Raw genomic sequence first — 15,894 nt, forward strand, 5'->3', positions numbered from 1 at the left:
CACCCATAGGAGTGTCATGATGGACTCTGGCCATAGTACTTAACCGTGTAGAAGGTACTGGAGCCTCCCCGTGCTCAGCCCATGGAGCCCTCCTAGCGGGGCTAATGGCTTTGGAGCTGGACCTGATGAAATTCACAGCACAGACATAAAGTTCCATCGTCAGCAATGCTCCAACTCACCCCCACTTTTCCTCCCACGATTTTACAGTCTAAACCCTTCCTGCTAGTCCTGTGTATTTTTCTCCTGGGAATCATTTATACATAATCTAAAAATTAAGGGACACTTTTCGCCTGGTTCCGGGAATTCTTTTTTCCATCACAGCGCAGTGCACCACTATCTGCTTTGCGACGGAGTCATTGTTACTCAACGATGTCACACGTATTTACTGGACTCTGCCTGTTTGCCAAACATGGCAAATAGATACAAGGGTGAAGGGTGGGCCGCATCTGGGCCTGGCCCAAGGAGCTGGGTGTTGGGAGACTTGGAGACAGCTGACCGAGGCTGGAGGGGAGGGAGGAGCTGGGATGGGAGGGGAGGAGAGAGGAGGAGGGGGGGACCCCAGGGTTTCTGAGGAGGAGGAAGCTGGGGAGGGTTAGGCCTGCCTCCGTCAGGCAAGGACCAAGTCCCACTGGCAGTCCCCCTGCCTTGTCCTCACCTCCAACCCCTGGTGGCTGGCTCCACTGTCATCATGCTTCATGTCAAGTGTCACCTCTCTCAAGGGCGCTCCTGTCCACCTCATTTGTGGTGGCCCCTCATCCCAGCACTCGGTCGCGTTGGCCCATCTTCTTTTACCCACGTGGACGTCCTGTGTGTCCCCACCTAGCAGACCCCCAGCGAGCACGTGCCGAGCGAGCAGCGGAGCCTCTGAATGAAAATGAATGAAGGAACGGCCACATAGGTGTTAACGTGACCCACCACGGGGACTGTCAGGGACGGTTCGGGAGAGCTGATGGGATCCACAAGGTGACTGTCCTCAACACGCCAGAAGTTTTCATGAGAACGCTGGTCAGGGGTCTTCTATGATGACAGAGGAAAGCAGACTGACATCAACTTGAAAGGGACTTTGTAACAAGGTCCTACAAATTAGATATATATGTATCTGAGTAAAGACTTCAGTTCTAGAGACTTTGGGAAAAAAATAACTGTTTGTTTTGATGGTTTATCTCTTCACCTGTCTGTATACAGGAGGCTAGCCAGATGCGGGAAGAGTTACGGAGTAGCAGCCAGCCAAGCCCCAAAGAAGAGTTACAGCATCTTCAATCACACAGAGAGACATGTGTATGTAACATATTTCTATGTAAATGTATATGTATACACATATACATATGTGTATATGTATATTTGCATACGCGCAGGAATGGTAAAAATATGGGAGACCGTTTGCCTGACCAGTTTGAGCTACACAGCTATCCCCGACAAGCCGGCTAGCTCCTCTGTGCTAGTTTTCTGGCACACTTGCAGTGATGATTCTAGAACATTCTTGGCATTATTGAGGAGTGAGTTCATTGGCTGGCAGAGCGCCATGGACATTGGGAGCATTAGCACAGGTCTGGCCCACGTTTTCACATTTCTGGAGACTTATCCAGGAAACATATGCAGAGCCTATTCCACGCCAGGCCCAGTGTGAGGACTCTGGTGTCTAGTGGGAGGAGCCAGACAGAAAGGGACAAGCAAGTCAGCAGGTAGTAAACCAGAGCTAAGTCCTCAGTAGAAAAATAAAGATAGCCCTGGCTGGTGTTGCTCAGTGGTTAGAGTGTCAGCCTGCACACCAAAGGGTCATGGGTTAGATTCCCGGTCAAGGGCACGTACATTAGGTTTGCTCCCTGCCCCTGATCAAGGTGCATGCAGGAGGCAACCAGTTGATGTGTCTCTCTCACATCGATGTTTCTCTCTCTCTTCCTCTCTCTCTCTCTCCTCCCTCCCTCCTACTCTCTCTGAAAAGCAATGGAAAAAAATATCCTCAGGTGAAGATTAACAAAATAAAAAAGAAAAGAAAAGAAAGAAAAATAGCAGCCCTGGCAGAGGGGGTAGAGGGTGTGATATTTTAGGGAGGTGGCCTGTGAAGACCTCCAGGGTGTGGAGGCAGTCCAGGAGCTCTCTGGGTTCGGAAGAGCATTCCTGAAGGAGAGAACAGCAATGCAAAGGCCCTGGGGTAAACGTTCCAGCAACTTCAAAGGGCCCTTGTGGCTGAAAGGACCAGGGAAGCAAATAGTATATGAGATGAAAACTGTGGGGTGAAGTAGGAGCAACAAGGATTGTCAGGGTCCTTATAGGCTATTGTTAGTACTGGAAGGGGCAAGGACAGAAGCAGGGAAGCCTGCTATGGTGATGACAGTGGAGGGGGTGAAGGTCAGGTCCTGTATTTATTTTAAAGGTCAAGCCCTCAGGCATTGCTGATAGACTTGATGTGTCTGAGAGAGAAAGTCAAGGTTGACTTCAAGAGTTGTGACCTGAGCAGCTGGAAGATTGGAATTGCCACCTTCCAAGGTCAGAAGATCAGAGGGAGAGCTGGTTTCTGGGTGGGAATGGAGATAATTATGGGTTTAGCTTGGGAGAGGCCGTTTGAGATGCCAGAAGGAGATGTCCAATTAACAGTGAATTACAGAGGTCTGGGTCTCACCCGGCCTTCAGATGGAGCTGTGGGACAGGGCAGGTAGGAGGGCCGAGTAGCCATCATTTGCAGGGTGTCATGATGGGACCACATCCCATCTCTTAATGTGTCTGAAATTCTATCTTTAATGGTACGGTTCTTCATGGAGCTGCCCATCATCATCACCAGGGAGGCTTTCTAAAGGAATAAATTCCTGGCTCTCACTTCCAATGTATAGAACAGGAACCTCAGAGGTGGGACCCAAACCTAGAAAAATTTTCAAAATCCTCCTCGGGTGATTGCAGCTGGCACCCCTGGATAAGATTCTCCACATAGAAGGGGCTTCCTGCTGGTTTTATTGCTGTTTTAAAACTAAGGGAGTCAAGAGAGTAAGAAGACAAACCACCCGGCCCGGCCGGCGGGGCTCAGTGGTTGAGCATCAGCCTAGGACACGGAAGATCAAGGTTCGATTCCCAGTCAGGGCACATGCCCAGGTTGAGGGATCCATCCTCAGTAGGGGGCGTGCAAGAGGCAGCCGATCAATGACTCTCTCATCATTGATGTTTCTCTCTCTCTCCCTCTCCCTTCCTCTCTCTGAAATCAATAAAAACATATTAAAAAAACAAAAACAAAAACAAAAAAGAAGACAAGCCACAGATTAGGAGAAACTATTTGCAAAGCACACCACTGATAAAGGTCGTTATCCAAAATATACAAAGAACTCTTTAAACTTGATGAAAAGGGAAACATACACTCTAATTAAATAGTGGGCAAAGATCCGAACGGACACCTCAGCAGGGACAGCAGGGCTCTGGTCACCGCCTCTCCTCCGTAGAGGCTGTGGGTGGCAGGAAGAGCGGTCCCAACGATGGGACTTCCTAGAGCAGCAGTAACCTGATCTGAAACCTCAAGGCTGACTGTTCTATATTCATCCCAAAGGCAGCTGCTCCCTCCCTCCCCGTCCCCACAACCTCTCCACCGTTTGTTATTCTGTTGCTAGTTTATTCCAGAAATAGCAGATGACGTGCCAGGCAAGGCCTGCCTTATTCATTTTTATATTCCCACATCACCACATGGTAGCACTTGAGCGTTTATTAATAAACTAATTAATGGGGAAAACGTAGAAAGAGCACTAAGTTTGGGATCTAAACATCCCAGTTGAGTCACACAAGGTCAGTTTCTGTCTGTGTGACCTTTGCAAGAGCATCCAATTTCTCTAGACCGCAGCCTCAGACTCTGCAAAGTAAACAGGCCGAAGCATGTTCCGCTGCATCCCCCAAAAGGACTTGAGTGAGTGTCTTCCCAGCAGAATTTCTCAAAGTCCCGCACGCTCCCCAGCTGGGGCCAGGAACAAACCTGCAACCCAGGTATGTACCCTTGACAGGGAATCAAACCCATGACCCTTCTGTGTGCAGGCTGACCCTCTAACCACTGAGCCACAGAGCCACACCGGCCAGGGCTCAAAGTCTTTAATATGCTCATGGATCCATGAACTTTCCAGAGGGAGATTTAAGTAGAGAATACTTCCCAAGTCCATGCAGTCCTTTAAACTTGGAGCCTAACCGGGCCATGGGCTGGGCCAGGTGAGAGACCTGTTCGGGATGCACACGGCTTCTCAGGGCTGAGTGAGCCGCAAAGCATCTCAGTCTGCGTATGAGTTCACTTGCTGCTAGTGTCAGGGAGTGTGGCTGGCTTTGTTCATTTCCTGTCCAGTGTTCATTTCCTCGTGGTTGTCTGAGGTTCATTTCCCTCACTCTGTTTATCTGTGACCTGCAGGTAACCAAGGCCACGGAGTCAGATTCTACGAAGCTGCTGTTCCTTATCTCAGGACGATACCGTGCCTCCAGTTACCAAGAAAGATAAGGCACTGTCACGCCATGTCACTGCCGTGGCCAAACCGTGTTGAGGCATCCGTGTGGACAGCTGCCGTCCAGGAAGGCCCCCGAGTTGTCATTTTGCTGCCAGATCAAGATCTCAGCCACGTGACTAGGGGGAGGGACAACCTAACTTGTGAGTTTATTGCAGGAAAGTGAAGTATCTTTCATGACTTTGATTAATGGCCAGATATTATAACTAACTGGGGAGCAAGGAGCACCGTCACATCAGAATTTGGAGCAGCCGCTTTGGAGCAGTTAAACATAGAGTTGTCGTATGACCCAGCGATTCCACTTCTAGGTATATTTGCAGAAATGAAGCATATGTCTACACTAAAACATGAATGTTCACAGCAGCATTATTCATAATCACCAAAAGGTAGAAAGAATCCAAAGGTTCATCAACTGAGGAATGGATAAACCAATGTGGCCCATTCATACAGTGGAACTCGTCCATGGAAAGGAATCAAGTACTGACACATGCTACAGCCTGGGTGGGCCTTGAAAACATTATGGTAAGTGAAAGAAGCTGGTCACAAAAGGCCCATAGTATATGATTCCATTTATGTGAAATGCCCAGACTAGGCAAGTCTACAGAGACAGAAAATAGATTAGTACTTGCTTATTAGGGCTGGGGGAGGGGTAGGAATGAGAGGATTTGGGGTGGTAGTTAAAAGGTATGAGGTTTTTGGGGAGATGATACAATTTTCTATAATGCTGTGTCTCCTAGATTGCTCTTCCTTGCCCCCCTTGGACAGCACTTTGGGGGGATGCTCTTTAAGGCCTTGGAGGTTATATCTTCAGGGAGTCATTCCTGGAAGTGGGGCTGTGAAGTCAGGGACCAGACTTATCAGGCATCACTTTCCCGATGTTTAGGAGAAATGTGGCTAAAGAAGAACACCAGTGGCAATGGTGAGAGGCGAGAGAAGGTGAGAAGCAGAAAAGCGCATCATGAGGTTGAACCTGGCAGGGAGCCGACAGTGGGGACCCGGCTGCTGCCAGGTGAGCCTAAAGTGGGAGGCAGGGCAGGTGAGATCCACCTGCTGTTCATAAGTGTGTAAGAGCCTCTCCCCTACCCCGCCGGCTCCAGCCAGCCGTGCCCTCTCCTCCTGGCACACGGCCTGGCCGAAGGAGGCTCCTCACCCCACCCCTAGAAGTGCAGGGTTCAAGGGCATTGACTCGATTTACCCGAAAGTAGGAACAGTTGCCTCATTCCCTCTTCTGGCTCCTGAGTATTCTGTGCTAAGAGAAGTCTCCTGATTAGACATTCAGAAATCAAAGTACTAGGGCTTTGCCAAGAAGAAGGTTTTATAAACCCTGAATTTAATAAACAAGAAAGAATAAACTGTTCCGTGAAGGAGTGGAAGTCTGAAACTATCTGGAAGTGTTGCTTTTAAGAGGAAATGAACAAAGCAAATATGAGCTAGAGTCCCCAAGTGTGATGGTAATAATCACATTATTTTGAAAGATTAATGAATATTATTTTGTGTAATAATAATGGTTCTGGCAGTGGGGGACCAACCCAGGGCCTCTGATGGTAAATGTTCTTCATCTGGTACAGTAAATGGAGCCACTTCGTCCTGTTGGGACTTGGCTCCATTAATTTCCAGTCAAATATTCCCTTAAGAAATAAAGTGCCAATTGGAAAGGCATTTAGCATGTCAGGGAAATGACAAAGGCCTTCCTTTGTCAGCCACGAAATGAGACAGAGAATCAGTCGGTAGACTATGAATTTTAAGGAGGAATGTGATGCAAAGAAACCCAAACTGGTACCGCCCAAGTTTCATTCCCCTTTCCTGGGAGAAAGCCAAGGTCACTGAAGGAAAGAGAAGTAACACCTGGGCTCCCTAGAAGCTGTGAAAGGAAGGGCCTGTGTTTGCACTGGTGCTGAGATCTATTGTGGGGGCTGAGGCTACCCCATTCAGCAAAACCAAAACAGAGCATGTAAGAAAGATTGGGAGATGTTTCTTCCTCAGTACCCATGTATCTGACCAGAAGAAATAGGTTCCTAGTTTTTTTTTGGGGGGGGGAGAACCCTACACAATAGACAAATTGAATAAATAAAGAAATTGAATAGTTATAACCTTCCAAAACAGAAAGCATCAGGCCCAGCTGGTTTTACTGGTGAATTCTACCAAATATTTAAGGAAGAAAATAATACCAATTCTCTACGATTTCTTCCAGAGGAGAGAAGTGGAAGGAATACTTCCTTAACTTATTCTAACTCATTAAAACCAGACAAAACATATCATAATATTGTTTTATGTGAAGGAACATTTCTGCATAGTATCATGATGTCTGGTAAGTTGTGGCATCATTTTGAGGCCAATCACTCAGAGTTTAAAGAAGAAAGAATTGAATATCTTAAGTGCAGACGTTATGAGATTTTTAAGAGTCAAAAATTATTATTACTTTTCAAACTAGGAATGCAAGGCCACTGAAGCATCCTATGATTTCAATTGCTAATAAGGCAAGTGTCGCTTGCTATAATCCACTGCAATATTGTGCTTTATGAAATATTTGGTCTCTATCCACAGTTCCTGGCTCATAGCTCCTCAAATGCTTGGAATTTATATGTGTTGAGAGTAATAAATGTGTCTTTTATGTTAATGAGGTGACTTTTGGAGCCCTGTTAGCTCCAGACTCAACTTCTTGGGCATCCTTTACTCCCTGTCAATCTCCTCCTCTCCACTCTGGGTCACCTACTCCTCCCCAAAATAAAACCATCTTTTTTTAGGTTCAAAGAGCATTCCTTTTTACTTTTTGAAGATTTTTCCCACCTTTATTGAGGTAAATTGAAGTATTCTAAACCTCACATATTTAAAGTATTCAATCCTATCAGCTGTGACATACACACACCCATGACACCATGAACTTGCAAACATTTTCATCTCCCAAAGTTCCCTGTTCTTTTTCATCCATTCCTCCCTCCATCCCATCCCCAACAACCTGCTAATCTTTCTTTCTCTGTAGATTAGCTTGTATTTTCTAGAGTTTTGTATAAATGGAAGCACACAATATGTTCTTTCTCTCTTTTTTTGGCCTCTCTTCTTTCATTCAATAGGATTTTGAGATTCTTCAGTATTGTGTGTATTCATAGTTTATCTTTATTGCTCAGTTGTGTTCCATTGTACGGCCAAACCACAATTTGTTTATCCATTTTCTAATGGTGATTTGCGTTGTTTCTGGATTTTGGCTATAACAAGTAAAGCTCCTAGGAACAGTCACGTGTCAGTCTTTGAATTTCATGCTTTCATTTCTTTCTGGTTAAGTATCTAGGAATGGAATGGTTGGGTCCTATGGTGAATATATATTTAACTTTTTAAGAAACTGCCAAACTGATTTCCAAAATGGTTATACCACTTTACACTCCCACCAGCAATGTGTGAGAGTTTTAATTGCTCCACACCCTCACCAACACTTGCTATGGCCAGTCATTTAAAATGTAACCAACTCATTGGGGTTTGTTGATTTTAATCAACAGTTTAGCTACCTCTTGGCTTCATTTCTACCAAGGGGAACACATGCTCAGGTTTACAGGAAATAAGACCAGATTATGCCGTTGTGCCAGTGGAGTTAACAGTGGCCTTCTTACCCTCTAAAGTGCCCTGGTTTGGATATAAAATATGTGGTTTCTCTATTTCTAACTCAATTAGCCATGACCCCAGGCTGTCCACCCATAGCCACAAAAGCCCAGCAAGGCATTCTGTTCCAAAAGGACTTTTCCCTCCTCTAAAGAGGATTTTCCTGCTTTTCTTAAACAATTTTTTTTTCTTACTCCAACTGGATTACAGGAAGAAGGGAGGGGCATAATGTAGTGTGGAATTGGGGTGGGGGGCAAGTGGAAGGTGACAGATGGACAAGGTCAGACCAGGTCCTGATTGCATCATTGAACTGGGTGCAGCCATGCTTGAGGCTACTCATCAAGTTTTCCATGCAAGAGCCAGGAGATCCCCTTTTCGGTCTAAGCTATAGTTAGATGGGATTTCTGTCACTTGCAGTTAAGAGTCCCGACTAGTATGCACAGTGGGGGACCATGCCTCAAAGGCAATAGCATTTTACTGAGCCTTGGCTGCCTCTCATTTCACATCTGTCTTCCCTGAGAGTCACTTTCTGCTGACCCGGCCCTGGGAGTTTAAAGCAAAAGCGTTGGTCACATTGGTTCGAGATGAACTTTCAGAGAGCACTGTCTGACCAGGGTCAAAGTATTTAACAATCACCACATGGTTTGTTTAATCCAAGACTCTAGCTTCCGGTGTCCCCTGTAATGCAGCAGGTTCTTTAGACTTTAACTCAGCTGTCATTTCGTGGTATGACCCCAAAACGTCTGAATTCTGGGAAGCCTTCATTTCCAACTAGCATTTCCTTCCTTCTTAGTGACTAGACTTCATGCTTATAGGAACGTCCATGTTTACTCAGCGCTGGCTGTGCACAGGGGCAGCGCTGTGAGTACCTGCGCGAGCGCATCGCCAACGGGGGGGGGCGCCCCTCCTAGCAGCACAGGGGGCTGCTGGCGCCGTCTGAGGACATCTCCGTGGGAGCGGGGCAAAGCGAATCCTCAAGTGGGAGAAAAGAGCCGGGAGTGGGGGACGGAAGTTACCAGGGCCCCATCCAGTCCCTCTCCAAGGTTCTCAGATTTGACTGCAGAACCGAGCGAGGCCCCCGACCCGCAGGCGTGCCTCCCTCCCAGGGAGTCCCTGGCCCAGCCCCGAGCCCCAGGCAGTGTCCCTCCCTGGGCGCCCCTCGCCTTGGTGGGGCTCCGCCCGCGAAAAGCAGCCGCGCAGGTCTCGCCTCGGGGAGACTCAACAGCCTCCAAGCCGCGCAACCAGCTCTCGGACCAGGGTGGCAACCCCAGGTCAGCATCAGCGGACTCCCCGCAGCCCTCGGGTGACCAGCCGCAGGCGCCAGGCCCCGCCCCCTCAGCCCCTCAGCCCCGCCTCCGCGCCCCAAGCCCCGCCCCTCCCGCCCTAGCCCCGCCTCCGCGCCCCAAGGTTCCGTCTCACAGCCTCGCCCCTTGGCCCCGCCCCCGCGCCCGGAGCCCCGCCCCCGCGCCCGGAGCCCGCCTCTCGCGCTCCCCGGCCCCCGCGCGCTCGGGCCCCGCCCCACGTGCCCGCCGGGGGCCGGGGAGGAGTTGCCGCGCGGAGGAGGCGTGGCCGAGGTGCCCGCGGAGGCGCGCGCTTCGCGGCCCGGACTGTGGCTTTGACACGGGCGGCGAGCGGGAGCCGGGCGCTGGCGCCGGGCACTGGATGCGGTTCTGGCGGATCCCGCGCCCGAGCGGAGCGCAGGACTTTTTGCCTGGATCCACGCCGCTGCGGGACGCCGCAAGCCCTGGTGCGGCCGCGAGGCGGTGCAGCCGCGGCGGCCGGGTTTCGCCGCCGCCCCGCAGCCCCGCTTCTCTGCCGGCTCTAGGAGGGCGACTCCGAGAGTTTCTCCCGCAGAAGGAGCCTGGACGCGCGGCCCGAGGGGGCGTGGGAGGGATCCCGCGGTCGGCCCCTGGCCCGCACCCGCGCGCGCGCCGCGGCCGGAGGCAGGGCCCCAGCGCTGTCCGGGGCTGGGCGCCGGCTCTGGAGCCGCAGGTGGAAGAAGGACGCCGGCGGAGCGGCCGAGGTGGGGCGCGGGAAGGCGCGGGTCTGGGGGGCCGGTGAACACCTCGGTGCCCGCGCTGGGCGGCCGGGATTCCGGCGGGAACGAGAGGTGCGGGCCGACGGGATAGGTCTCTTTCCAAGAGGAGCGACTCGTAGCCTTTTTTGGTGCCACTGTGATAAAACCGGTCACCCCCAGAGGAAATTCCGCAGGGGCCGGCCTCACCGTGTGCTCAGGGTTCAAGGACAGCCAGCAGCCCGGACTCCGGGTTAGGAACCAAAGCTCTGGGTAGGGAGCGCCAACGCGAATCGATTGACCGGTCCAACTGATTTCCGTTTCTCAATTTGCTTTCCAGGTGGCCAGGTGCGAGCTACTTTTGGACGCCCTTCTGTGCCTTAAGGTCTTGCCGGGCTTCCTTCCTAGCCAGAGTCATCTGCGGTGGGGACGCCTTCCCGGCCCCCGATCCTGGCCGGTCATGGGGAGCACCCTGGGCTGCCACCGCTCCATTCCCCGGGACCCCTCGGACCTGTCCCACAGTCGCAAGTTCAGCGCAGCCTGCAACTTCAGCAACATCCTGGTGAACCAGGAGCGGCTGAACATCAACACGGCCACGGAGGAGGAGCTGATGACCCTGCCTGGGGTCACGCGCGCCGTGGCGCGCAGCATCGTGGAGTACCGCGAGTACATCGGTGGCTTCAAGAAGGTGGAGGACCTGGCGCTGGTCAGCGGCGTGGGCGCCACCAAGCTAGAGCAGGTCAAGTTCGAGATCTGCGTGAGCAGCAAGGGCAGCTCCGCGCAGCACTCTCCCAGCTCCGCGCGGCGGGACCTGCTGGCCGACCCGCAGCCTCACCACCTGGCCACCGCCGTGCCCCTCACCCCGCGTGTCAACATCAACACGGCCACCCCGGCCCAGCTCATGAGCGTCCGCGGCCTCACGGAGAAGATGGCGGCCAGCATCGTGGACTACCGCCGGGAGCACGGGCCCTTCCGCAGCATCGAGGACCTGGTGAAGACGGGCGGCATCAACGCCGCCTTCCTGGACAGGATACGGCACCAGGTGTTTGCCGAGCGGTCCAGGCCCCCGTCCACGCACACCAATGGGGGCCTGACCTTCACCGCCAAGCCTCACCCCAGCCCCACCTCGCTGAGCCTGCAGAGTGAGGACCTGGACCTGCCGCCGGGGGGGCCCACCCAGATCATCTCCACTCGGCCTTCCGTGGAGGCTTTCGGGGGCACGCGGGATGGGCGGCCTGTGCTGCGGCTGGCCACCTGGAACTTGCAGGGCTGTTCCGTGGAGAAGGCCAACAACCCCGGGGTGCGAGAGGTGGTGTGCATGACGCTCCTGGAAAACAGGTGAGGACAGGAACCACCACGGGTGTTGGGGTGCAGGCAGCTCTGGCATGGCCTCATCCGTGCATGCAAATGAGTGAACTTTTGGGGGGGTAGGAAGAGGGCAAGAGTATTAATCAGTGTTCTTGAGCCGCCAGCCAATATTGTCGCCTGCAGCTGAGTGCTCCTGCTCCCGAATGTTCAGAATACAGCTGTCAGGCTTGTGGTCCCTATCATGAATGTGGTATAGCTGAGATCAGGTCATCATTTGGGGTAAGTGGAGTTGAATTGGTGGTCCTGTTTGGCTCAAGTCCTCATGGGTTTACACCACACCGGGCCCTCAGAGCCTGGGAACTAGAGCACAGTTTTGCATGTGAGAAAGGTAGTTGGAATTTTTTTTTTTAACGAGAGAAAGTCACATTTGTTTCACTAAATATGCCTATTTGTGCGCACAAAACCAGCTTACACGCTAGGTATTTGCAAACACAGGCATGGTGTGTATTTACCAAAATGCTACGAATGAATCACTCTTCATTCTTTTTCCTTATTTAGCCCGAAGTTGCTTTTCATGCCCACAACTGGAGCCCCGAATGTATGTAACCTCTCCTGTCCCCTAGCCAGAAAAGGTCACACTGACCTGTGGTGAATATTGGCCACGTTTCCCCGCTTGAACCACCGGAGAAGAGACTGTGGGCTGGGCTCTCATCACAGGGTTTAAATAATTCACAACAGTGCGCTCTATAGGAACTTCCCCTAACCCCTTCCCCCCCATAAAACACAACAGTATTATAGCAGTCACTCCGGCTGTTAGTAAAATAGCGAATTGTATAATGTAGTCAGCTTTGGGAAGGAAAGGGATATTTTTCTGGTCCCTTCCAGGTCAAACCCTCTGAGCCTGACACCCTCCCGAGGTGGGGTGTGCTTGTGGCCACTCCTGCCCTCCTTTGCGCTGGGTTGGTGAGGCTGGCCCAGCAGCAGTCTGGTGACATGAAGTGAGTTCGGGGTGAGGGATGGGAATCCCAGTGCCCTGTGACAGAGTATCGAGATAAATGGGTAGGGAGAAAACCAGGTCACAACGTTTTGCCGGTCCTGTCCCAGTGGCGCTCTCTTGTCACTGAGGATGGGGGGATGGAGGGACCATGCACCAGCTCAGTGACCTGGACCTGGGAGTCCTGAGTGCTCTTCCTGCACCAATGTGTCCTCTGTTTTGCAGCATAACTCACTCCTTTTGCAAAATCATCTTGTACACAGGTGAGAACCAGACTCAGTCCTGGGAGATATTTATCTGGAGTGGTTTGATAATTGTCCTCATCGATGGCAGCATGGGAGTGTGTATGCGACCAGGGAGGGTAAGAGGGAGGGATGGCTGTTAAATTCCCATCGGGAGTTTCCTTAAGGCTCCCTTTGGGGCTTGGAAGGGATGAATCAGGACCTGAAGTCTCCCTAGTGAGAATGACAGCTCCAGCGGCTCTGGCTAACTTACCATGACAGTGATTTTTTCAAGTTCGGTCTCTGGACCGGCACTGGCATCCGAGACTGACTCAGAAACCCTGGGTTTCTGTGTTTTCTCACGCGCTCCGTTCGGTTCTGACTCACACTCAAGGCTGAGCCCCGTTATACTGTGTGTCCGACAATCACCTGTCCCCATGGCTCGCTCCGTAAAGCACCTTCCCCAGTACTGTCTTTTCTGACAAGCTCGGTGAATCTACCCAGAGCTTTCTAGGTACTGTGTTATTGTTATTATTTTTTATTGTTCTGATTATCACTGTGTTTACTCAACCATATGATGATCTTTCTGGTCAGAGTCTGAAGGGCTTATTCGGCTTCTAGAATAGATGAATGTCAAGGACAGATAATAGGGGGGAGAGAGCAGGGGACAGCCGGCCTCAGAGTGGGCTCCTCCCTGCAGCCCAGACCTGGGGCCATGTGGACACATGAGGAGGAGCTCTAGCAACTCTTGTTGGGCGTGGCCACATCTCTCACCTCTCACACCTGGCACACCTGTCGTCCTGTGGTGGTTCCTTCGTCTCTTCACAATATGTACAGTGTTCTGGGCACTCCCGGCACCTAGTTAGGGTCTGGTAAACATGAAGTAATAGGCTTAGGGCCTGTGTGACTATCCTAGGTTGACTGTGACAGCCGATCACGTGTCCTTAGAACAGCAGTGCACATCCTGCAAGAGCCATGTGTTCACACTGATTCACAAAAATCTCTCACATTCCAATTGTTTCTCTTCTTAGGAAGAGGAAATAGGTTTAGTCTGAGCAAGGACGGCCGCAGGTAAGTTTCTGGGTGGCTGTTTTTCATACATGTCTGCATATAAGGGTTACCTGACTTCTGGATCGGCCCTCATAGCTTCCATCAGTTTTCCCATTCATTTGACTTCCCAGTAATTCTGGGAAGAAGACAAGGCGTGCTTTAATGAGTGATCTCCACCTCTGGGCGAGGAAACTAAAAGCAAAGAAGTTCCGTGACTCGCCTCTGTCCCACGGCTCATCAGTGACTCACCTGGGACTTGAATCCAGACCTTCTGACGTTAGACCTATGCTCTTGGCATGCATGATGCCATGTTTGGTAAGCAAGTCACCTTTAGCCACCTCTTGAGCCACCTCTTGTTCATGCATCTCACACTCTGCCTATTCAAGGACACTTGCCAAATTATGTGCCAGTCACTTTTTCTTATGTTAAATCCATTGTAGACACATTTTTAAAAAAACCTTGGCTCTACCTTTTCTGTGTTAAATTGGTGAAATTCCTTAACCTCTCCAAGTCTCAATTTTTCCGTATGTTAAATGTAGTTCAAGAAAAAAAAGGCCCTTCTTTTGCAAAGGGCATAGCTAACTCTTGTTTTCCTTTCTGTGGGTTTGCTTAGGAGGCATTTTCTTAGACTGAAGTCCTCCGTGTGGGACTCTGCAGCATTAGGGTCCTTCCCTGAGTCCCTGAGATGCTGTTGCATTGGGGGACCGGCATGTGTAGCTGCAAGAAACAGTTTTGCCTGCAAAAGCTGAGGCCAGACAGCGGAAAGCTAAAGGATCACACAGTCACCATGAGCCTGCAGGGACAGGTGACACAGAACTGACAGGTTTCTCAGATTCCTCTGCCAGACCTCAGTCCTGGGCAGTGCTTCTCCTTGTTCAGTATTTATGGCGGAAAACTAACGAAGGAATGCTTCTGCCAAGTTTCTTTGCAAAAACTTGATGACAGTCAACAGATGGAATGAAGATTGTTTAATTTTTTATTTATTTTTTGCTGAGGAGTTGTTCTATGTTAAAAAGCCCTTTTGGTTTCTTAAGGAATAAGCCTGGGGAAATGGACAGATAATCTCCAAAGAAATCAGGAGGTTTAATATTCCACTTACCCAAATCCACATGGCCTCCATCAGGAGGCAACGTGTCCACATCTTGAGCTTTATAATGGCCTTAGTGTGTTTTCTCCCACGTATCTGCCTGTGGTATGGAAGGACAAGGGGAATTAGCTCCTGGCCATACCTGCCAATGGTGAAAAAAGACTTTAGTTTATCCAACTTGATTACGGGGATTAATATAAACACAAATCATCTTGCCATTGGAGTCATTCATTGAAGAATACGTATCGAGTGGCTGCTGTGGGCATGCATTTGCTAAATCCAGGAGTCAGCTTGGCCCTGGTCCTTAACAGAGTTAAGTGAATGTGAATCAGCTTGTGTGGCTCCGCCTCAGAACAGCCTGGGAAACCCATTTTTTAATTTTTTTTATTTTTTTGAGGAAGTCACTGAGCGTCATTGACATCTGGTTGCATTTTCCCCGTAGGAATAAGGGGCTCATTTTGGGCAATTGGAGGGCAGGTAGATGCAGCCACACATAACGGCTGTGAAATTCGTTTTGCTAGCTGTGGAAACTGAGGCTCAGGCTGAGTAGCATCCTTGTAGCCTTCAGAAATACAGATGTTGGAGTCAGGATTTGAAGCCAGGCCTCTGTCTGATTCCAGAGCGGGAAGCAGAGGTGTCTTTTCCCAAACTCCGTGTCCTTGGACTGACCCCCGGCCCACCTGCTGTTTCCTCCCTGTCTTGGGTCTTCGGCTGGCCGGGCTTCACCTAGACTCCTGGGACCGTGGCAAGGCCCTGGAGGCCTCCGCTCTCTTCCTGTTTTTGTTCTGAAGGACCAGGCTAATGGCCAGAGGTAGAGCGATGCAGAGGGCTCCAGGCCCCTCCACCCAGCCCCTGAAATGAGAGGCTGTGACCTTGGCTGCACTCCAGGGTGGAGTTCTGGTTCTCTGAGCCAAGGAGCTCTGGGTCATTTCCAGGGAGTAAGGTGGTCAGCTTTGAGACCGTGGGGTTAACAGCAGGAGATAGTGGGAATGAAGAGAAGTCCTGGTGTGGGCATGGCATGGGGTTTATTTCTCTCCAGGGAAGGATGTTCCTTTAGTCTTTCAAGAAAGCTGGGCCCATTGGGATCTGGCTTTGGAGGTTTGATAATACTGATTGTCCCAGGGCATGTTCATTCCTTTATTATTGACTCATTCATTCAACAGATGGTTTCT

The 15,894-nt window shown here is 50.8% G+C and overlaps 1 protein-coding gene across 1 annotated transcript in view; it reads left to right on the forward strand.

Moving 5' to 3' along the window:
* The first annotated feature begins 9,659 nt into the window (after positions 1-9,659).
* Positions 9,660-15,894, forward strand: part of EEPD1 (endonuclease/exonuclease/phosphatase family domain containing 1) — a 74,236-nt gene continuing 68,001 nt past the window's right edge. Inside the window, exons 1-2 of the mRNA XM_081147688.1 lie at positions 9,660-10,071; positions 10,403-11,400. Coding sequence (XP_081003814.1) covers positions 10,523-11,400 — 878 coding nt within the window. The 5' untranslated portion in view covers positions 9,660-10,071; positions 10,403-10,522. The remainder of the gene's footprint in view (positions 10,072-10,402; positions 11,401-15,894) is intronic.

Source organism: Miniopterus schreibersii (genome assembly GCF_964146895.1).
Source record: "Miniopterus schreibersii genome assembly, chromosome: 9".
Classification (NCBI taxonomy): domain Eukaryota; kingdom Metazoa; phylum Chordata; class Mammalia; order Chiroptera; family Miniopteridae; genus Miniopterus; species Miniopterus schreibersii.